This window comes from Asterias amurensis, chromosome 18 (genome assembly GCF_032118995.1).
Source record: "Asterias amurensis chromosome 18, ASM3211899v1".
Taxonomy (NCBI): Eukaryota; Metazoa; Echinodermata; class Asteroidea; order Forcipulatida; family Asteriidae; genus Asterias; species Asterias amurensis.
The window spans coordinates 9,927,598-9,952,417 of record NC_092665.1 but is presented as its reverse complement, the minus strand read 5'-3'; the positions used below and the strand labels follow the sequence as shown (position 1 = coordinate 9,952,417).

At 39.9% G+C, this 24,820-nt stretch overlaps 1 protein-coding gene across 2 annotated transcripts; it reads right to left on the bottom strand.

Moving 5' to 3' along the window:
• Positions 1-375: 375 nt before the first annotated feature.
• On the bottom strand, positions 376-20,185 carry LOC139951125 (spermidine synthase-like). 2 transcript variants are annotated; one of them, XM_071949969.1, is made up of 8 exons: positions 19,632-19,741; positions 17,509-17,629; positions 15,161-15,253; positions 14,848-15,001; positions 13,880-13,963; positions 10,310-10,455; positions 6,820-6,942; positions 376-4,682 (listed from the first exon to the last, which is right to left on the bottom strand). In XM_071949969.1, the coding sequence occupies exons 1-8, from the start codon at positions 19,670-19,672 to the stop codon at positions 4,614-4,616; spliced, it is 831 nt and encodes a 276-aa protein (XP_071806070.1). In that variant the 5' UTR covers positions 19,673-19,741; the 3' UTR covers positions 376-4,613. The 2 variants fall into 2 exon arrangements, with proteins under 2 accessions (XP_071806070.1, XP_071806069.1); XM_071949968.1 differs by lacking the exon at positions 19,632-19,741 and adding an exon at positions 19,967-20,185 and having other exon boundaries at positions 377-4,682.
• Positions 20,186-24,820: the final 4,635 nt, after the last annotated feature.

The window sequence follows — 24,820 nt, the reverse complement described above, 5'->3', positions numbered from 1 at the left end:
GCTTGATTCTGGATAGTATACTACGCGCGGTTGAATCGCCAAAGCGCGCCCGCCACGGTATGATTTAGTTACGTGGACGGCTCGAAATCTAGACTACACTCTGCAAGCAGCTTGCAGAGTGTAGTCTAGATTTCGAGCCGTCCACGTAACTAAATCATACCGTGGCGGGCGCGCTTTGGCGATTCAACCGCGCGTAGTATACTATCCAGAATCAAGCACCATCGCAAGTAGCTTGCAGAGTGTAGTCTAGATTTCGAACCGTCCACGTAACTAAATCATACCGTGGCGGGCGCGCTTTGGCGATTCAACCGCGCGTAGTATACTATCCAGAATCAAGCACCATCGTCTTGGGCCAAGACTACTTACAGGGAAATCAACGTATTATCTGCAGGGGAAAAAACAACGCAGCCCCAAAACGTTTGTCACTTTGTCATTTTGTCTAGAGTTTTTACCCAGCCGTCGATTTCACAAAACTCTTCCTAACTTAAGACTAATCTTAGGACTTAAGACGAGTCCCAACCCTGCACTGTAGCATGCAGACCTTAAGATTAATCCTGAGTTAGGAAGAGTTACTCGTCCTAACTCTTTGTGAAATCGACGGCTGGGAGTACTTTCCATGATAAAATGTTTTGAACACCTTTTTGGCGGCATTTCTTTTTACTTTAATCTGTTTGATAATAATAAGTGTTATAATATGATGACGTGTTGTATCGCGCTGGTGTATTAGGTACTGAACACTATTAAAAACTTACTTGATAACAAATGATGTGTAGAGCTGTTGGTAGTAATAAGTAAAATACATTGTGAGAAACAGCTCCCTCTGAAGTAACGTAGTTTTTGAGAAAGAGGTAATTTCTCACTTAAAAATGATATGAAGACTTTATTATGCATATAAGAAAGCACAAAAATTTGTGCAACAAGTTTTTTTCTTCTTTTCTTTCATTTTTCTCTTGCAACTAAGATGACCAATTTTATTCATATGTTGGGATACAAAAACTAAGAAAACTGGTCTTGACAATATTATCAAAGGTGTCCAGTGCCGTCGATTTCACAAAGAGTTAGGACTCGTCTTATCTCTAGTTATGACGAGTTACTCGTCCTAACTTAGGAAGACCACACGTTTTAAGATCTCCTAGGTGCCTTTAAATGTAATTGTCACACTCGGCAGTTTTTAGTGGCAACTTGGAGACAACCAATTGCACTGCATTTTTTTTTTTGACTCAACTCAGAACTCAGAAAGTTAAGCTCATTAATGGTTTTTTATTTAACTTCCTCACTAAATATATACACTTGTAGTCTGATGGAATGAAATAAATAGCAATTGATAACATACATTCGGTCTTCAAAGGTAATGTTTTTGTTTCTGAACTACTTAATTTGTTTAAATCATCTGGTAACAAAACCAAAGAAAGCCAGTGAAAACCAAACCATACATGCCAGACACCTGGCCAAGGTGGGATTCCAAGGAAGGGACAAAACAAACTTGAGTTCAAGGGGTGGATTTCACTAGGACCTATTAAAAACTTCAGGCTAGTAACATGTCTAGTGAAATCCACCCTCGATTGTTTATCAATCCAAAGGCCAACATATTACTGTTTTTCTACCCCCAAACTATCCTGTGAAAAGTGCCTAGCAGCTGATCAGTGGTGCGATTATTGTTGGGGAGGGGCAGGGGAGGAGGCCCTGAGAAACAAAGAAAATACACAACAAATAATAAATGTGGAGATGAATAGAGATATGGTTAAAGACAATAGACACTATTGGTACGCAATTGTCAAAAACCAGTCTTCTCACTTGGTGTATCTCAACATATGCATTAAATAACCAACCTGTGTAAATTTGAGCTCTTGTCACACCCTTGTCACATGAAGTTGTGTGCTTTCAGATGCTTGATTTGGAGACCTCAACATTCTAAATCTGAGGTCTCGAAATCAAATTCGTGGAAAATTACTTCTTTCTCGAAAACTAGGTCACTTCAGAGGGAGCCGTTTCTCACAATGTTTTATACTATCAGCCTCTCCCCATTACTTGTTACCAAGTGAGGTTTTATGCCGATAATTATTGTGAGTAATTACCAATAGTGTCCACTGCCTTTAAATCACAAGCTATATTCTTGAACCTAACTTAAGATTGTACATTTTGCACCAATTTCAATGTTAAACCGATAAAGGAGAGTAGCAGGCTGCTGTATAGCAGCATCTATATCAGACAAATCATTTGATATTTGAAACACACAGAATCTAAGAGTTGCTTGAAACATTTGGAAGCTACCTGGAATGTCTGCCGCCACCCAACGTTCCCATAAGTCTCCCAGAACACATTTTATAAGAAAAAGAAACGGTAAAATTCCGACAGCTTACCATAAAACCCTGTTCTCTTCATATATGTATAATTTTTAGTGAAATACTTAAAATAGTTTTAAACAAGAATGGTGTTTTAAGAAACACAAATGCCCTGGTGAGATAAATTTCATTCTTGAGTTATTGCTTGGACATTTATTTTGTTTTACTCACCATGATATTTAAAGTCACCTGGAAGTGGTATTTTTTCAAAATAAAGCCTTTGTCACTAAGATATGTGTTTTGATGAGTGGAATGTGAATAAACAGTTAACTACATGTAAGCTTCTAAAACACTAGTTTTCATTTTATTTACAAATTTAAGAGTAGGCCCCGACCCGAGAGGGCACTGTTCGTGACGTTAATCGAGGCGCGATATTTGAAGGGAAAATGTGTAGTCTGGCCCCGTACACTACGTCTAGGTACTTGATCGGTATGATGCCTACGTACAGAACTACGGTCACAAAGCAGACTGCAACACTGTATGGCTGCTGTGCGGACGGTCCACTCGGATTACCCTGCACGGTGAATCCCAAGCTAAAAACATGCCCTCAAAGTTCAAACTTACCCAAATTTTTCACATTTGGCAAACGCTTCTCTAGGTTTGTCATGTCTTTCAGGTACTTTCTTTGACTGACTCTGGAAAAGTTGTTGGGTATGGCGTCATGTTTTAGAATAACTTTTCTCTTCATGCCAAATGTGTGGTGTATTCCGGATTTAAAGCACAACGGCTCGAAGTGTTCGCTGCACAGCGCTGAAAAAGACGTCGGACCTGATCACTATTGCTCTTGTGAGTCTGACTTTCGCGGCCCACAACCGCCTATACTTGGGATCTGCAGGAAACACCTGCAACCTGACCCCATCTTTAGTTGTTTTGCTGCATCCAGCAGCTATACACCAGGGTCCAATTTCATAGAGCTGCATAAGCAAAAAATTTGCTTAAGCACGAAAAAAGCTTGCTTATTTTACACATGTTACTGGCAAAAATTTCATGACATGTACATTGCTCGTGACTAATATTACGCTGTTGTTTACTTAGCATAACAATTGAGTGGAGTCTTAGCCGGTAATCTGATTTTACAAAGCAAAGATTTGTTTGCTTAAGCAAATTTTTTTGCTTAAGCAGCTCTATGAAATTGGGCCTTGGTCGGCATTCCCGGAAAAGTGCTAAACAAACTTTTGTCGAAACGAACAAACTCACGACTTGGACCGTACATGTACTTTGCACGTGTGTTCACTCTACGCATTGCAGGCAAAGTCTGCCTCGATTGACATCACAAAAGGGGTAGGCGGAGTCAGCCCCCCAACAACTTTATCTATTTTTTAAACATATAAATCGTGACAAACAATTACTAAAAAAATTGTTTAATTGTTCATAAGTATATACTCTTATGTTTGAATTTTTTTTTTTAATATATCCAGGTGACTTTAACCAGTACCCGTGGGTTAAAAAAGAACAGGCTTCTGGGGGATCCTAAGACCAACCAATACGTCAATTTTCGAACAGATTTGCCAAGTCCTTCTTTAGTTAACACTCGAACAATATTTCTTTTGTTTTAGACATTTAATGTAGGGGGTCCAAAAACAACAGGCTTCTGGGGGATCCACAGACCAGTCTTCAAACCAAGTTTGGAGTTGATATGTCAAATCCTTCTTCAAACTGTTGCTCGGTCAACGTTTCTTTTGTTTTAGGTCATTCACTTAATGACCCTAACATGTGACCCAGAGGGTCTTAAAACAATTATCTTCTGGGGGATCCCAAAACCAATCTACAACCTACATTTGAGGTTGATATGCCAAGTATGTTTTGAGTTATAACTCTAACACAATTCTTTTGTTTTAGACATAATGACCTTGACATTTGACCTAGAGGGTCCAAAAACAACAGGCTTCAACCTACATGTACATGTAAACCTTTCCTGAACCTTGGACGCTATTGTCCTCTTTTGTTATAGGTCCCTGGTTGGAATGTGTATACCTACTCACACACACACACACTCAGCCTTATGGACTAGGTTTGTTGGGTCCTGCTATTGTTGTTCTATTAATGATAATAAAATTAGAAATAACTCAAAGCTTTGCATTGTGAAGGCACAACGAGGTGTAGGTTTGTACATGACATTTGACGACCTATCTGAAATGTCCAGTAGCCATAACATTCTCCTCATAAAAGATAATAAATACATGGTTTACTACCAACCTACTTCTCATAATTAAGACTTTGCTTTCTTCCGTTCTAGCTGGCATGTCCACTCTGCTGGTAGCTTGTCCACGCTCAATCTAGCTTGTCACCATTGTGTTGCAATGACTTTTCATTTTCTCCATTAGCTTCGGTTTCCAATATCTAACAAAGCAGGAAGTCAAATAGAAAACACATCAATTATAAAGTTTGCAGAACAAAACATGCTCATTAAATACAAATCACAATATAATTTATTACCACTGGACAACAGGTGCTGAAGACACATTTTTTAGGACACAGAAATGGAGGCCTAGTGATCAACCCAATTTAAAATGTCCATGGGATGCCACTGGCAGACAAGAGTTTGTGAAAAACAGAAATATATACTGTACATGACACAGCTGAGAAAACCAGATAAAAGGAACTCAGCTCATAGGTTGCATTCCTGGTTGAAGTTGTTACCTTAAACTTTCAACTAGACCACTGGGCATGCCTGGGTGGCGATATGTGCCACCCACTAATAAGCCATTTTATGAATTAGAATTTCTCACACGAAGGAGATATTTTTTGCTAACGTTAACTCTACGTTTTGACTAGTATGCAAATTTATAGGGCGTGGGAGATACGTCACATAGTATACGGTGCACTTCCTTTGTGTTTATGCTTAATTTTAGGCTAACTACATTGTGCAGATAGGGTGTTCTCGTAAGAGGAACATGGGACACCCAAGGGGAACCAGAGATCCATCGAAAAGGTTGCGGTAGCATCAAGTGCGAGCTGAAGCTCCAAAGTTATTTTGGAAAGTGATCTAGAAATGATCGAGTTTTGGGGTTGGGAGAGAGTTGGGCGATAGCCTAGAGAGAGATTGTGGACGTCTTTGGCAATATTGTTTTTATTAGCCAATTATTCTTCAGCGGTAGCTGAAAGTTAGAGAAGTTATGGATACGGTCGAGTTGGGCCACGAGCTTCCCGTAGTCCCGTTCTTGTACATGCATAAGGAAGCCAGTTGAAACTGTAAGTTTAATTCTTTATTTATTTGTTGTTTAAATTACTTGGTTTTGCAGTAAAAGAAATACTGTCAGTGTACCAACAATATTTCTATTTGGGGATGTAGTTATGAATTGAAAATTCAGCGCCACTGATATTAGTTTTGATTATGTAAATTGTGGGCTAGGCAAACACGACCAAAACTAGGCCTGGATGCTTTGATGTTGTTGTTTTCTGCTATGGAAAAGTATTTTTTGAACTATTGTAACTTGTTAGATTAGGATCATTGGTTTTCATGTCAATATTTCCAGGGCTTCCTATATTGGGTTGAGATTGAGAATTATCTGGAGTGGACGGGGCGAAGTGACGAGCTCGACTTCACTGTTGTAGTGGGACTGACCAGGAACTGGCATAACCCCATCTGGACCTCCGCTGGCACAACACCGAACGGTCATACTCCACTCTACTCACAGCTGGATGTGGCGGGTAGGACTTAATTAAAATAATAAAGGATTTAGTAATAGTGTAATACTTCTCGTTTATTTATTTAATTTTTATGCCAGTGGTAATAGTGAAAGATATTGTGATTATTCTCTTGTAGATAGTTGTAAATAAATAACTCATATTCTGTACGATAGTAGAAGAGTTGATTACTTTGGAGTCAGGGTAAATTCAGTCTCGGACGCATGGCGCGTGAAGGCAGGGTGGCCCGGGTTTTGTGACAGAATTGAATAAAGTCATGTATGTACCCCCTCCCCGTTGTGTACTTGGAATCACAGAGGAAAAGAGTGTGTTCAAGTATGGAACATACTTATTCAAGATTTCTCTGTTGATTTCGTCCTGGTTTGAGTGTATTACAAGTTTAACTTGTTTTGTCTCCTTTTGTGTATCTATTTTGTTTCACCTTTCACTGTCAGGAGCTGTGTTCTTTTAACATGTTTAACATATTGTATAGCGTGGTTGAACTGCTCTGTATTATTGATATTATTAACGTGGGGCAGGGGTAACCTCTGTCACCCATATCATCTTTGAAAGGGCAAAGCCATTTTAATTTTGCAAAGGGCACATTCAGTGGAAAATATACAAGTCAATGGGCAACTTTGGAAGGGGCAGCAATGCAAATACCAGGGTCACTGAAGGCCATGGTCTCTGTGTTAGTCCAGGCCTGGGTATGCTTCTCATCAGACAGGTGTACATGGTTAAACCTTGTAGAGTACAAAGTGCTTAGTACACCTTATTATAAAAGGTTTAAAAACCAACTCAAAATTCTTTAACCCAATTTATTAAATCAACTAAGTTAATTTATTCTTACCCGTCTGGCAAATTCAGGGAGGACAAAGGCTGCTTTGTGAATGTCACTATTGTAGTATTTCAAATTCAGGGTCTTCTTGACTTCATTTGTCCAGCTGCGAATTGGTTTCCTGAAGTTTGTTTCCTGCAGATAGACATGTTTGAAGATAAAAAATATTTTAAAAATGTCAGAGATGCAACTGGCAGTTGAAAAATCTAAGGCAAATAAATGAATGCTTTTTTGGGGGGCACATTTCTAAAATTTTCAAGAATGAAATTTGGTCCTTGAGAAAAAAGTGGGAACACTTTACTATGAACAAGGGCTGACCTACATGTCTTTTTTCTTTGTCCTTTTCTTCCAGTCTGTACTTTTTAACAAGTGTTCTGCGCCTTTGATCATTTTGTATGAAAGGGGCGCAGTATAAATTTCAAATATTATTATTATATTATTATGACATGTAAACATAGTGTAGGCTCTAGAAAAGGCATAAGTGAAATAGGGGAAAACAATTATGAATTTTTAACAATGCTAAACAGATCTTTGGTAATCGGACCACGCATAACTTGAGAGAGATTTTAACTTGAGAGAGATTTTGATGTTTTTCTTAACCTTTGTAATAAGTGAATATGTTGCTATCCCTTTTCAATTGGAATTATTCTTCAAACCCCTTTCAGTGTCTTCAAGATTATCTTGGCAGTGTACTCTAGGGCCACTGATTTTCCGTTTCAGAAAAGTGCAAATTCCGTTTGACAAAAACATGAATTCCGTTTCAGGCACAAACAATTCTGTTTCATGTTTTTTAATTGGATAAAAGGTTGTTTATATTCAGGGAGTCACTTACAAACTTAGGGTCACCTGGAAGTGGTATTTTTTTAAAATAAAGCTTTTGTCACTAAAATATGTGTTTTTACGAGAGGAATGTGAATAAAAAGTTAACTAAGGTTTAAAAATATAAGTTTTGATTGTATTTACAAATTTACGAGTAGGCCCCGACCCGAGAGGGCGCTGTTCGTGACGTAATTCAAGGCGCGATATTTGAAGAGAAAATTTGTAGTCAGGCCCCCGTACATTACGTCTTTCAGATACCTTCTTCGATTTCCCACTAGCTGGAAAAATTGTTGGGACGGCGTCGTGTTTAAGAATGGCTCTTCTCGTCATGTCAAATGAGTGGTGTATCCCGGATTCGAAGCACGACGGCTCGAAGTGTTCACTGTATAGCGCTGAAAAAGACGTCGGACTGGACCACTTTGCTCTAGTTAATCTGACTTTCGCAGCCCACAACCGCCTATACTTGGGATCTGCAGGAAATAGATGAAGACTGACCCCATCTTTAGTTGTTTTGCTGCAACCAGCAGCAATACACCTGGTCAGCATTGCCGGAAAAATGCCAGAAAAAAAACCTTTTTTACAGCGTACAAACTCACATCTTAGAATTACATGTACTTTTGCACGTGTGTTTATCTACGCATCGAGGCAAAGTCTTCCTTTTCCTACGTCACAAAAGGGGTAGGCGGAGTCAACCCCCAAGCACTTAATTAATTTTTTTAACATATAAATCGTGACAAACAATTACTCAAAAAATTGTTTTATTGTTAATAAACATATACTCTTATGTTTAAAAGAAAAAAAAACCTATTTCCAGGTGCCTTTAACTTTTGAATAAGTTGCACATGCAGACTTCTTAAATATCAATTTTGAACTGAATTTCTGAAAAATACTGTTACATTACTTGTTGATTAATTTGTAAATGAAAACATCAGCAAAAAACAGTGATGATGATTTAAATCAACGGCTGATTCAGTTTCGGAGTAACAAGTTGGAAATTTTAATTCTGAAATTTAATGCACTGACTCACTGACTGATCAGAGATCCCTGCAACAGAAACATGTAACAGCCGTAGCACTGTGACTACAGTATCAATGCACATGACATGATATAGACTTGATTTCAAGTCTTACACCGCGGTTATTTCTCTGCATCAGCCACGCAGAATTCCCTCGCATTATGTGCTATCACACGGTCTAACTCACAAGAGGGCGCTGTTTCAGCCAATACGCACGATCACAGACTTGGAATAATAACCTGACCGTTCTCCCTCACAAACAAAATGTCAGCCATTTTGTTTCGCTTCGGCGACAAAATGTTGACAGTTTACGGTTTTATTTTAGACCTTTCCGAAATAAAATCATTGTGTGTGTTCATATAGAGCATAGGTAAGCTGGTTTGTGTACATGTATATTGTTGATAAGGGGTAGGGAAAAAATGTGATTTGGGTGAAAAAAAAAATGTAAAAAACGTGCCGTAAAACAACGTGTATTCAGAACGGGATGCCGCACTCGCACGGCACTCGCTGGATATTGCGCTACTACGGTGACGATCTAGTACATTTTTTTTTTACAACCTGATTTTTGATGCTTTGTTTTAACAAAAAGAAGATTAATAAAGAATGCAATTTCAATAGGTTTGGCCTGAAAAAAACTGGGAAAAAACCTAAAATTTAGTTCGATTTTTTTTTCTTCAAAAATTGAAAACCCTGTTTTCCGTTTCAAAAGGCTGATTCCGCAATTTCCGTCCGTTTTCCGCGATTGCGGAAAATCAGTGGCCCTAGTACTCACCATAACCTTTTTTTTATTTTAAATAAACGAAACAATTATCTGAGACTTAACGGTAAATGCAAATGTCAACAATGATGACTCTCCATACAAGTGCGTTTCACACACATTGTCTCAAAGTTTATCACATGTCGAAGTTCATTGCAAAAACGTATTTCCAGCCAGAAATAGTGGTTTTATCAGGGAAAGTGCGTACATGTACATGTACCTGATGACTGGTAAACAATGAGTACACATTGATACAGGTGGGGTATTTCCTAGAAGACAGTATTTTCCTTTTTTATTTGTATATTGAACACATCATTTTAGAATAGAAAACCCAGATTTTGAGGTAATATGGGGATGAACAATTAAAATAGTGAGTCTGATTTTCGATTTTGAACACAAAATGAGACAAAGAAGTTGCCAGTAGGGTGCCAGAGGACTGGCGGATTACATGTCAAAACTGCGATCAGTGTCATTAATCTGTGTTGCATATACAAGTTTTGATGGCTATCATGACCAGTGTTGTAGCCACAGAGGATAGTACCTGGCAGGCTTGCTCAAAACTAACTGATTTCAACCAGCACTCTAAGCAAAATGCACTGTGCTGCCCATCACAAATTTCCCTCGGATCGCACTTCAGCAATGATGGCCCCCATATCTAAACATGAATAATTTTGTTGAACCGCTCGCCCTTGGTGGACTAAATTGGCTTTAGAGCCTAACACTACAATTGGTCTAGCTACAACACTGCACTGATCATGACCATCTAGTTAATTTCGACCAATAAAGCATGTGGTGGCAAATACTCTAGCACGTCAAACTTGAAATAGTTTCAGGTATGCCTCAAGACACAGTGCATTATTGATACATGCAGTCAGGGAACCACACCAATTTATTCACCCTAGAATACATACCGGATTTAGACTGCACAGGGTGAACCCAATTTGACCACTTGGATATGTAGGGATGGTACAATAACCGTAGTCAACGACTGGGTACAAAGTCTTGCAGAAGTCTTGCATCGTCTTGATCAGTTCCAGATGCAACCATAGACATTCTCCTGCGTAATAACAAAAATATGACAAAGTGTTACAGCATTGTTAGCATTACTCCCATCAATTCAGTAAATGTGTTTTTATTCGGTTGGATAACTTATAACCAAGGCACTCCGCGCCCCCGCCACGTTTATCACGTGATAGGGTGCGGCATATTTGAATCAGCTCACTGAAGCGTGATCCTATAAATAGTACACTTTTGCTAAGTAAGAATTAGTTCAGGCCATTCTGCCGATCGTTGAGTGTTGCCCAGTACATTTTCCTATAGCTTTTATGCTTGCTTGAGATTTTAAGATGTCATCTAAAGACGAGCAACCAAGTTTCAACCCTGAATTGCTATTCGACAAGTTTAAAGATTAATCAAAAGTTCGACAGTTTAGCCAATAATAACAAACAATGCGAGGACAGCGGCTTTAAAGACTTAACAAACAAGGCGAGGACAGCGGCTTTAAAGACTTAACAAACAATGCGAGGACAGCGGCTTTAAAGACTTAACAAACAAGGCGAGGACAGCGGCTTTAAAGACTTAACAAACAAGGCGAGGACAGCGGCTTTAAAGACTTAACAAACAATGCGAGGACAGCGGCTTTAAAGACTTAACAAACAAGGCGAGGACAGCGGCTTTAAAGACTTAAAGAATAAGATCGAGGCGAAAGCCCTTAAGAGATCGGGAAACTCCGCTCAGTTCGAGTTCTGTGGGCAGCTGGAAATTGCCCACGACAGGATCAAAATTGCCCTCCTCAAGAAAGGGAACATCCAAGAAGCGATTGATGCCATCCAGGAGGCAGAGGATCTAGTAGCGGACAGAAAACGAAAGATCAACGGTCCAGCATATGGATAAGGGAGAAGTGGGTGAGATGTCAGCCGAAGAAAGGAAACGGGTGATGGTAGCCGAGGAATCGGCTCTGAAAAAGATAGAAACCAAGAAAAGACAAAGACGGTTCCGGAGTTCCAGTTCGACTTCAAAAGATGCTTATTCAGCTGATCGTTATCTTTTTCGAGGTAATTTCTGTCACTGTTACCCTTATGAGCTTTGTGTCGGTTCATAATTCAATCTAGCACCGGCACACTCCCATGCTTTATTAAACCTGAAGAAACTTAAAATGTCTGCTGTCTTAAAAGTGTGTTTTATTATTCATTGTCCAATAGACTGAAACTGTTTTTCATGCGTATGAGCATAGCGAAGTAGCTTGAAAATGTGGTTTTATTCGGTTGGACAACTTATAACCAAGGCGCTCCGCGCCCCCGCCACGTTTATCACGTGATAGGGTGCGGCATATTCAAATCAGCTCACTGAAGCGTGATCCTATAAATAGTACACTTTTGCTAAGTAAGAGTTAGTTCAGGCCATTCTGCCGATCGTTGAGTGTTGTCCAGTACGTTTTCTTATAGCTTTTATGCTTGCTTGGTTTCACTCAAGTTAGAGATACTTCGTTTTCAAAGATATATTTTATTTCTGCCGTCTTCTGCTGTTCTTTTCTTTTTTTCTTCTTTTTTGACTTTTAATAGGCATGCCAACTACTGACATATGCTACAACTGCAGACAACCCGGGCACTGGTCCTGAGAGTGCCCATATAACATCGACACCATGTATTCCAGAGCCAACTAGGGCAGCACTATCTATTGGGTACACCCATTTCAATAATAGAGTCACCCCATGGCAAGTGCCCTACTCTCAGCGTACCGCAGCCATCACCCTCCCGGGCACAATGCCAAGCTTCCCAGCAGTCAATCCAGCCGCCAATGCCACCTCTAAAGGCCTCGCTGCAGGACCATCCACTCTGCCTTAAGTTCTCAAATCTGGAGCAAAAGTTTGGAGATGTGCTGAAGGTACAGTGTGGTTATGAATCATGTGAGACGAACGATCTAAAATATGATATGTCAGTCAAAGGGAGATTAAAACACCACTCTAGTTTTTGGATTAATACAGGCACTTCACCAATGATTATGTCAGTAATTAATGAAGGATACAGGATTCCTTTTATCGAGGACCCCCCCCCATGCATCATCGTAACAACAATTCAGCTATCAATGATCATTTGTTTGTAACTCAATCTATTCTAGAATTGCTTAGTTCCAATAGAATTATTGAAATGTCAGGTCCTTCTTTTGTCGTGAGTCCCCTGTCAGTAGCGTATCAAGATTCCGGGAAAAAGAGGTTGATTTTGGACTTAAGCAGACTGAACAAATTCGTACTAGAGGCTAAATTTAAGCTGGAAGACTGGAAGATTGGTTTACAGTATGTTACAGAAAGTGCACTTCTATTCTCCTTTGACTTGAAGTCAGGTTACCACCATATTGACATTTCAGCAGAAGATCAAAAATATCTGGGGTTTTCCTGAGATTACCAAGGTTGTGATATTTCGAGTTTACTGTCCTTCCATTTGGGCTTTCATCTGCTCCTCTCCTTTTTACCAAAATGCTAAAACCTTTAGTCACCCATTGGAGAGACTTAGGCATACTCATTGCTCTATACTTAGATGACGGTTTTTGTGTCGTTCCCAGTTCGGCAGCAAACGACAAATCCCACGAAAATGTAGCAAAAGAGATTTCCAAGCATGTAAGGTTTGATTTGATAAGGGCAGGTTTTGTCTATAATAGAGAAGAGCAAGTGGATTCCAACCCATTGTATTGGATGGTTAGGCATGATTTGGGACACTCGGGCTGGGACTCTGAAAGTGCGCCAAAAACGTATAGACAAAATATTAGACAATATCTGATATACATGTAGAACAGTGTTCCTCATTAATGTCAGTGCGCAACTTGCAATCTTTCGTTGGCCAAATTATTTCTCTAGGTCCAGTTTATGGAAATTTAACTTGTCCATGTAGGCTGATGACCAGACAATGTCAAGTTAAAATTGCTCAAGCTGACAACTCAGTTGAAGTTGTCTGCTTAGCGAAGTAGCATTAAACTAAACACCCAAACTGTTGTACCCTGATTATGGTGGTATGCCTAATCCCATGTAAAGCATAGTCAGTTTTGAATACTAATGCAGTCTTCAATCCAACACCATACAGTAACCCAGCACCCAAACTGTGCGACCAGCAGCCCAGAGCACTTTGGTTAAAGGAATGAGGTACCAATATTTGAGTACAGGAACATTTAGTGGATAACCTGACCAGATATGGTAGGTGGCCGTCAAAATTGTGTATGATATCTTGCTAGGTACCTCTTAGTTTATTACAATGTACATGTATAGGCCTAAATAAACAAGATAGCTTTCATTTATGAAACCGTATGCGCGTCCAAACGCGTACATCAATGAAGCACGCAGCACGCATCATTCCTGGTATGATTTCTACGGCACAAGCTGCATGCACGCACATGCTATGATGTAGGTCAGATATTTGAACGGTGACGTCATATTCAATACGGTCTATAATGAAACAGTCTCTCCACAATCACATACGTACATGTAAGCTTACCTTGAGTGCAAACAATTCCGTCAGGTCTTAAAGCCTTTTTCATCAATACATAGTAGGGTCTCTCAAACAGAGCAGCAGCGGGACCTGACCATACAATTAAACAATTAATACTTTAGACAAGAATTTACAAACATTTAGAATAAGGTTTCCACTTAAACCATCCAATTGTATAACATAAGAACAAAACCCTTTTAAGGTACAATATACTTAAATTATTATAAAACTTACCCTTCTACCTGGCATGTCTGGGCGGAAGGTAGACAATCTGCTGGGACTACTACTTAAGGTTATAGGATCATTATTGACTTCACTACCATGGAGTGAGTTCTTTATTGGTCTCAACGTTTCAACTAGCTTGATCTAGTCAAGCTTGCTCTAGTCAAAGTGGTTGTCCTCACCGGTTTTCTACACAATCCACCCAGGTAGTAGTTAAAAGGCAGGTTAGTTCTTTTCAGAACTGAGAAGTTTCCCTGGTTCCGAAAAATCTACTCCGAGCTAGTAGAATATAAAGCAAGACAGTTCTCTTAAAAGCAGTGGACACTATTGGTAATTACTCAAAATAATTATCATCATAAAACATTTCTTGATTACGAGTAATGGGGAGAGGTTGATAGTGTTAAACATTGTGAGAAACAGCTCCCTTTGAAGTGACGTAGTTTTCGAGAAAGAAGTAATTTTCCACGAATTTGATTTCGAGACCTCAAGTTTAGAATTTGAGGTCTCGAAGTCAAGCATCAGAAAGCATACAACTTCGTGAGACAAGGGTGTTTTTTCTTTCATTATTATCTCGCAACTTCAATGAACGATTGAGCTCAAATTTTCACAGGTTTGTTATTTTATGCATATGTTGAGATACATAAAGTGTAAAGACTAGTCTCTGACAATTACCACTAGTGTCTACTGTCTTTAAGAACAAAATGTACCTTGCAAATATTTGTACCAACATGTAGTTGGCGTTTGTAATTTACCTATTGGATCTGATGAGTCTGTGATGATTACGTCAAACTCGTTGAGATGTTGTTTCATAAACGCAAACCCGTCTCCTATATGCTGCGTTAGCTTGGGACTTTCAAATCCACTGGACATAAACGGAAGGTACTTCTTGCTGACTTCTATAACTTTCTGGAGATCAAACAAATACAAAAGGATTTGAAACCACACCCAGATGATTTAGCTACATTGTTGTACCGCAACCCAAGTCTTGTGCACAAGACTGCATGGCCATGACATGATATAGAGCTATCATGCCATGAAATTGGACCAAAAGGTTTAGGTTATTACCTCATCTATTTCACACTGAGTGACACTCTCCACTTGTGGGTGTTTCACAACCTCTCGTATGACTCCACCATCACCGCCACCAATCACCAAAACCTAATGGGTAAAACAAAACATGTAACTTTGAAAGAGATTTGATTTGAAACTAGGCCAGCAAATATAACTTTTTGTCAGAAAATAGTAAAAATCCTAATTTGTTTTGAAGAAATGTGAAATGTTGTTTCATCAGACACACCAGTGTTTGGCACACACCAAATGATTGGAAGGCACTAAGGACTAATGGTTAGCCTTGTAGCGGTTTGGAGTTTCTCCAGTGCTGAGTGCACTTATGCTATTTTATAACAATGTCCCATAAAGAGGGCAAAAGATAGATCCCTTATAAATTATACCGGAACAGAGTACTTGACAATTCCCAGTAAAATCAAGAATATCTGAACAGCGACAAAAGTTATTACAGTACAAAAGTGCTTCCCAACATGCCCAAAGAGTGCAGTTACAACACACATGCATAACTGTCATTGGGCTTCAACTAACTCAAGGCACCCACAACAATTGCTGTGGTGCCCTGTGCTTTTGTCATAAGTGCCCACCCAGGAGGAAAATTGCTGTGCCCCTTCAAAAACAAAGTCAAGGCCCGAGTCATGACCCGTGTTGTAGCTAGAACAATTTGAGTGGTGGGCTCTACATATTAATTTATACAATTAAGTGCACCGAGGGCAAGTAGTTAACAATTATTCATGTTAAGATACATTATTATTATTATTAAAAAGATTTATATAGCGCATTTCCAAAATAGACCATGCGCTTTACAATAAAAATTGAAATTAAATACAATAAAAAGCAAATTTATGCACACACATAAAAAGCACAAGAAACATCACATTAAAGGGTCTATGTACCTTCTGTAGGACAAAAAAAACTACAATGTCCACAGATTCACACCAAACCCACACCGTCCGAAGACAACGACGGTAGAAAGCTACTCCGAAAACATCAGCCGCCAAGGCGCTGCAGCTCTCGAGAAACGAAAACAATCTTCGTCCCAGTGATCGTGAGACGAAAACTATTTTAGCGTGTAAAATTGTATATTCATGACACCGCCCCACCCACCTCTCAACAACCACAGCACCCCAGCAACCAACATTCCAAAGTACGCCTTCACCATCACTATCCCCAAACGGTGCAATGTAAACCTGCGGACACCATGCCCCGTGTCACAAAAAGTACCCAAATCGGTAAAACACATACTGACTAACTTAAGACAAGCACAAGAGGGTGCTATCGCATTGACCTTTGACCGGGGTGCATGACAGGGAGAATGCAATGAGTGCAACCAGGCTTCCGTCCACGTTAACAATAGTGCATGTGTGCGACGCATCATCACACGATGAACGTGGTGCGGCAGATCGGGGACCGGACGTGGCCTATTAAACCGGGCACTCGAGGGTAGGTTAAACTACCCATTTGGGTCGGTTAAGTTACCTGGGAGGAAAACTTCCTGGACTGTTCACAATCACATTAGACTCAAAATGGGTTAGTTACCCATTTGCTCGGTTAGTTTACCCAAATTACATCCAATGCGAACCGGGCTTAAGAGGGCAGACTGTGTAGATACATGCATCCAATATTATCAAACCACTGACAGGTAGTTTATCTTTCATTCAAAACCACAATGTGGATGCTACTGAATGGTCAGACAGTACTAAGATTAACAATGGTAAAAAAATGCATCTTACAAAAAGATTTCACCACACAAAGGTCTGCTGTACATCTCTGAAGGCCTATAATGTTTTATGTTTGGAGGGCCATGCACCAAGGTATTTTCTCCTTAAAGGCAGTGGACACTATTGATAATTACTCAACATAACTTTTAGCTTAAAACCTTTCTTGGTGACGAGTAATGGGGAGAGGTTGATGGTATAAAACATTGTAAGAAACGGCTCCCTCTGAAGTGCCATACATTGTAGTTTTCGAGAAAGAAGTAATTTTCCACGAATTTGATTTCGAGACCTCAGATTTAGAACTTGAGGTCTCGAAATCAACCATCTAAACGCACACAACTTCATGTGACATGGGTGTTTTTTTTTTCATTATTATCTCGCAAGTTCGACGACCGATTGAGCTCAAATTTTCACAGGTTTGTTATTTTATGCATGTTGAGATACACCAACTGTGAATGCTAGTCTTTGACAATTACCAATAGTGTCCACTGTCTTTAATAGCACCAAATGAGGACACTATAAATTTCTACCGGGATGAGCATTTCAAGGGCATCAAGGCAATAACCACCAGGGGCATGGAGGCAACCGCCTTTCTTGCCTCCTTTAAATTCCAGGCCTGTGTTTGGTTACCTTTTTGGGGTTGGGATGTGAATTCAGAGGTAGATGGGATATCATTTCTTGGTAGCTAAACTCATCTCTCTCTGTGCACTGGATAACTCCATCCAGTATGAGGACATTGCCATAGTTTTCACTGAAATGTAACAAAAATCACAGTCAATTATTATCGTGTGTCACTCCCTTTGAGGCCGACATTAATAACTTACAACTTCAAGTCAAAAGCAAGATTAACAAACATGTCATTGAAGAAAAAAACACCAGCTTACACACTCAGACAACAACAATGTCAATGGGTTTTTATATACATATTGACTGGCAACGAGGTAACTGGTGTACGTCTATTCTCCCTCGGGCTTGTGAGTGACCAGAAGAGCGACCTATATCGGCCGGCCGAGGGAAATAGGCCCCGGCTCTTCTGGTCACTTACAAGCCCGAGGGGGAATAGACGCACACTAGTTACCGAATTATGCCAGTAAATGTGTGTTTTATAACGCAGCTAGGTCTTTATTGCAAATAACAGAAAAAGGAATTTTGTAGTTGTTGTTCACCATTCTAGTCAAGAGAGGGCGCTGTTACCGCGGGCACTATATTCAAAGACTATTGCCCGCTCTGGTACTATTTCCGCAAAACACGCACGCGCGATCGCTAGCCTTTATTAGTTCATCCCACGTGACCGTGTTTCAGCCAACCAGAATAAAGAACAAGCAAGAGGTGTGTTATAAAAATGTATACATGTACATCCTGTGTAGCTATTGCATCAGAAGTAGACCATATAGACAACTAAATTGTGCCAAAAACATATAATATTCAAATTGCCACCACACCATGAAGGAGTTGAGTGCCAAAGCTGAAATTTGGTGTATAAGTAGATATAATATGTTTAACTGGTATCAATTTCAAAAAATGTTTCAATTGATCACGGGGTCAACCGGGGTCAAGACGGGCGGGGTCTTTTTGACCTTTTTCTGGCTGGAACCCACTTTGGGCTCATGCTATTTCTGAATGAATGCATTGGTGAGCTTATAATTGCTTTTGGGTAAAGACATGCACCGATAGATAATAACTAGGCAATATAGGATTCATTTGACCCCTCATGTGGGCATAGGGGGACCCCAATTATCAAAAAAAACATTTTTGGCTGATTAAAGTGCCTTCTTTGGGCGACCATAAACTAGAAAATTAGAGGAGATACATTTAATTTGAGTGCAGATTCATAATATTTGGCAAAAAGTAGTATGGAATACCAAGTTTGAGCTCTCTACATGGTACAAAATCTAAATTATGAGTTTTCAAAGTCGGAAATTATCACAAAAATCACATTTCGCGTCTCGTGCGCGCACAAAATGGCCGCCTCGACCATATTTCAATGGATCATATCTCGAAAACGACATGGATTATGACTTAGCTTTTTTGTATGTGTTCATTTGAGCCACATTCAATCATTCTGATGAAGTTTCATCAAAATCTGAGGGGGTCACCTGGGGACCACTGATTGATTTGACATGTTTGACATGGAATGACCCATGACAGAATACAACTTTGATTCAAATATAAAAACAAATACAGTGACCTAGCACATTTTTCACACTTCTTGGATGAGATTTGAAACCACTGCCGGCCCAGATGCATTCTGCAGCATACCCAAAACCACTAGTGACCAAACCAATGAAAATGCCCAGTGACAGGAGGGTAGTTTGATTAGCAGTGTGTACTGAAAACAACTTGAAAGGTGATTGCATAAAGATGAAAGGCACTGGACACTATTGGTAACTACTCCAAACAATCGTTGGTAACAAGCAATAGAGTCTATATATGTTGATAATATAAAACATTCTGAGAAACGACTCCCTCTGAAGTAACGTAGTTTTTGAGAAGTAATTTCTCACTAAAATATTTGAATTGATTTTGAGACCTCAGCTGAGGCCTTGAAAAAAGTATCTGAAAAATAATGTAATTCAGCACTTCCCTTGTACTTTAAATAGTAGGCTGTAGTGTAAACTTAAACAAAAGTGTAAGTGGAGAATGGTGATCGTCGCAAAGATTTAAGTTATTAAATTATTATCATGCCCGGGTTTTAGTAACCGTTTGTTAGGGAATTAATTTAATTAAGATTAAGAACCACATTTATTGAATACATTTTTTTAATAGAGCCTTTTGTTAATATTGTCATGATCATCAACCAAACAAGAAGAAAGCAATCATCTTGCCCCAAGCAGCCAAGCCAAGTCGCCCACAGCAAGCATCTCCTCCCCGGTCGCTCGACAAAATCCCATGCCGAATACACATTACATGAAGAGCTTGTACTTGTAGTTGTACCAGAATTCACGATTTAATTGTTGCGCAACAGTACACGGCCAACACACGTGTAATCCTTCGGTACATGTACATACATGTACATACGTATTACTTCGGTACATGTATGTACGTCATACACTGTAACTAATACGTATTAGTGTAGACAAAAACTCACCTTTTAAAAACAAGTACATCTTGAAATTTAGTTTTCTCGTGAAACAACACTTCCGTAACTTTCAGCGACATGGACTGACCAGGCCAAAGTGTACTAAACTCACTAAACCAACCCTCTCGCAAACAGTCCATTGTGATTGTTAGTAATTGCCTTTTTTGTTCAGATCTTGTCTTGAGCTGCTGTACTTCACGCGCGGTGGTGTTGACGTTCGTTTCTTTATCGCTGATCCGGTCCGGTCCGCGTGTGGTGAAAGGTGAACGAGCGAGTAGTCTTAGTTCGAGACCTTCCTGCTCATGATACCACACTCAAATCATCACCGATAGAGGGCGCCTGGTCGTACATGTCAGAGTCCACGGAAATAATAAGGTCAACAAATTACAACGTACATGTAGTAAAGGTGTACTTTTTGGTACTATACGTTTGACGTCAGACGTTCAGACTAATCGGTCCTTAAAATTGTCTTTCCGCATTGACACTTATACTAATAAATTACTCAAAATAAAATGTCACTTACTTGTTACTTGTAACAAGCAATGGAGAGCTGTGCATGATAGGTTAAAACATTAATTTTGAGAAACGGCTCCCTCGCAATCTTCCACTAAATTTAAATTTGACTTCGAGATCTCAGAATTAGATTTTGAGGTGAAGAAATCAAGCATCTGAAAGCACACAACTTCGTTTGTGACAAGGGTGTTTTTCTCGCAACTTCGGCGACCAGTTTGAGGTCAAACTTCCACAATTTGTAAAGACATTCATTTGCTTTTCAGAACCAGTAATTTAATTCCTACAATGTCATTCGATAAACGTGCAGTGACATTACACTTTGATGGTAATTCTATTACATACTGTAGGTCTATGCGTTTTAACACCTCATTTATTCATTGCGAATATGAATATTTGAAATTCGCGATGAATTCGACCCCCCCAAATAATATTGTGCTCATCAGTTTCCCTATCATCACTTTCAGAAGTATTGGTTTCCCCGCTTCATCACTTAAAGTTCCCTTCTTGCCCAATCTAACCGGCTGACTTCTGTATCCTGTATGTCCTAGTAGCTCATTCTTTTATCACAGGGGCGTCAATCCGTCTTGAAGGATGGAAGGGGGAGACATAACATTTACGGCATGGGGTCCGGGGCCCGCTTTAGGGCCCCTGATTTTGTTTATGCCGTAGATGCTCTCTGGTGCATGCAATCTAGGGAGTCTGATGGATGATTATGTGCCCGGTCTCAGATAATACAATTTAATGCCTATTTCAAGCTATGATGCACCTATTTTTGCTATCATAACTCAGTTATAGCTTCGTAATATCCATATTGTTTCTGCATTATAATGCTCAGACGGCGTTTCATCCCTATCATCACCAAAGATTTGTTACATTCTTGATGTTCTGTGGTGCTCTCTTATAGGCCATTAAGAGACCCAATGGCAAACGAAACAGAACTTGCCATAGAGGCTGCAGAACGGCAATGGCAGACAGAGACAGCGCGGCACCGTAAAGTTAACATAGCAACTAAAAGAACTACAAAGTATGGAGATCAGACACGCACGAACGTGCCCTTATAAGACACACGAGTTATACAACAAAATGGGGAACATTGTGTTCCCCCCCCCCCGGGATTGATGGCAATGACAGGACACAGGGTTAGGGACACAGGGTTTGGTGCAAAACATGAGTTTCATTATAAAGGTGGTCAAAAGACACGGGGAACAGTTGATATTGTGTCCCCCACCCTTCGAAAATGGGGTCGGGGTGGGGGACACAGGGGGGGGGTACACGCCCATTCCACTCTTTCAAGGGGGGAGGTGCAAGTTTGCCAACGATGGAGCATGTGTGAGTGAGAAGCCTTTTACAGTGGGGTGCGGGCCCGATTAAGGGCGCGGAAATCTTTTGCATTTCAGATGCTCTGTAATGCAACTTGGGCCAATTTTGAGGGGGACATTTGATATAGTGTCCCACACCCTTCAAAAAGTTGTGTCATCCTTTGCCCCCTGGATTAATGCTAGTGGTGGGACACAGGGTTTGGTCCTTTACAATGCAAAATTTGGCTTCATGATAAAGGTGGTCAAAAAGATGGGGGACATTTTGAGATTGTGTCCCCCAACCTCAAAAAGATGAGGGACATGGCTCCCCGCCGCCCCCCCCCCCCCGATTGACGACCATGCTTGATCAATATCGAAAGATCCTCGAAAGATCTAGACACATTGTGGAAGATCACATTGTACATGTATTTGAATACTTTCTTCAACTATCTCTTCCAGTCTTTCTGCTTGCATTCTCGGGCTTTTTCTATTTTCAAAACCTTCTGGGATTATATTCATATTCCCAATCAAATCAGCCTGTTGTGGCAGGTGTGGTACGAGGTGGTTGCATCTGGGGTTTACCTTGTAAGAAGCAGTGAATATGAGGTGTAGGTCTACAGGCGTTGCAGAACCACACAAGAATCTCCAAAGTTATTTTGTCCCTTTCTTTGTTAATAGTGTATTCAGTTTGAGTAAAGCCTGCACAGGCCTGGTGTAACCAATGGTGGATTTTTGTACAACTCCCGGCATTGTCACAGTCACTCGCCTCTTTCCGACACGAAATTAAAGCACATTCGACCACTTCCATCTGACTCGCTCGATTTTGTTGAGCAATGGTCCGCTGAGGTTGATGGAATTTTTCTAGATCCAGTTTTTTTTTGGTTGGGCAATGTCTGTCATGAGATCACACTTCCATGATTTCCGTTTTCTGCTATGTCGCAATCTTGTTTACTTGTTTGACATGTTTGATTTTTCCCAAGGCCTTGTTTTTCACTTGTTCCTGATTTTGTTCCAGCTTTTCGACCCATGATTAGTTCGACTTTTGACATGGGGGTCTGGCCCAACCTGTCAATAATCCTAACAAACCTTCTGGTCCTGCTGTTCGCAACAAATCTTTTTATTTTTGCTGTCACTTCTATTGGAGCTCTTTTAGCAAAACACTACCACCCTCTACAGCGCCCTCAACATTAAAATATCATTTGTTTTGATTGGTCCAAGGTGATGTGGTTGCAGCTGACAAACATTTAATTGGACAAGAATGAGTACACCATGAGTAATTATGTTCAGAGAAACAAACGCAGTTCAAATCAGCATTAATAACACTTGTATTTATTACATTGGTTATAATAACATATTAGGCATAATATTCTTTTACCAGTACCAGCAGTTCCCCCTTGTTTTAGCCCAGCACCTAAATGTGTTTAAAATGAGCAAAATATTGTATATTATTTTAAAGGCTCTGTACACATTGGTAAGATCGAATTACACAAGTGTTCAGAGATTTACACATGATTTAAAGTAAGTAATGGTCAAAAGGGTTCATTGCCTAAAATGCTTTCGTTTCTGAGAAATGGGTAATCGAATAGTTTTTATCACGCGTGAATAAACTGGATGTTTGAAAAACAGAAAAAGTAATAAGGGCTCTTTTCCCTATTTTTCTCGTGACGTCGATGACCAATGTTGAGCTCAAAATTTCACTGGTTTATTTGTTCACGCATAATGGTTGATCACACAAAACATGAACTCTATGTGCGACTATTTTGTCAGATCTACCAATTCTGTATAATTATAGTGTGAATTATCACGTGATTTAAAGGCACTGGACACTATCGGTAACTGTCGAAGATCATTATTCTCACTTGGTGTATCTCAACATAATAATATGTTTCCGGGAAAGAAGTAATTTCCCACTATCATATTTAGATTTTGAGGTCTCGAAAGCAAACTCATGTGACAAAGGGTGTTTTTTCTTTCATTATTATCTCGCAACTTTGACGACCAATCGAGTTCAAATTTTCACAAGTTCGTTATTTTATGTAAATGATGAGATACATCAAGTGAGAATACTGGTCTTTGACTACTAAATGTGCCTAGAGTGTAGAATTCAAACGAACTGAGCGGGTCCCTTTTTTATTATAGGAGCAACCCTCAACCAAGTTCAGTTATGTCACTTGTAAAGCCCGGTTCATACTGCATGCGAATGCAAATGCGTACGATTTTTGACGTCACAGGGCCGTTTTCGCAAGTCAATTGACGCGAATGATTCGTTGCAAATGATGGTGAAGTCAAAATTCGTTTAATATGAACTAAAGACATTAAAATGCGCAAAAAACATATCCGCCCAAGGGAGTTCTTGAGGCGCTAAGAGGAAGACAAGTTGTTACAAATGGCGTGTCGTTAGGTGTGTTTTTAGTTCGGTTTTGAAACTATCAACAGTCCCACATGCGTTGGGAAGCTTGTTCCATAAGCGAGGGATGGTGGCGGCAAAAGGTCGGACGCCCCATGATCTTTTCGATGTTGGGACTCATGAGGGCCTAGGGGTAGATCACTGGAAGAACATTCGCAGAGAGAGTATGAACCGAGCTTCACTCAAGTTACGGTACGCAAACACCAGACAGAGAGAGTATGAACCGAGCTTCACTCAAGTTACGGTACGCAAACACCAGACAGAGAGAGTATGAACCGAGCTTCACTCAAGTTACGGTACGCAAACACCAGACAGAGAGAGTATGAACCGAGCTTCACTCAAGTTACGGTCCGCAAACACCAGACAGACGGATGCCATTAACAATCATGTGCAAGTCTTGTATTCCAACAGTGGGACCCGTTTTAGTGGGAGAGTTCGTTTCATTCACGCGTAAAGTAAAGCAATGTAACTAAACTGCGCCAATAAAGTATCTAAACACTTACAAATAGTCAGATTTATCGGAACCTGAATTAGTATGCCAAAGAATAATTATTCATTTCTATTCACCGTTAATTTCTGCACATTTTGACACATCTTATGTTGCGCTACGATGTTGTTGGGTGGATTTATGGGCACTTGAGTGGC

Excerpts from the sequence above, each read along its gene's own strand:
- LOC139951125 (XM_071949968.1), bottom strand. The coding sequence starts at position 20,097 with ATGGACTGTTTGCGAGAGGGTTGGTTTAGTGAGTTTAGTACACTTTGG. Across the intron at positions 15,002-15,160 it reads CTCAGTGTGAAATAGATGAG|AAAGTTATAGAAGTCAGCAA; the intron begins GTAATAACCTAA and ends TTTGATCTCCAG. Across the intron at positions 6,943-10,309 it reads CCCTGTGCAGTCTAAATCCG|GAAACAAACTTCAGGAAACC; the intron begins GTATGTATTCTA and ends GTCTATCTGCAG.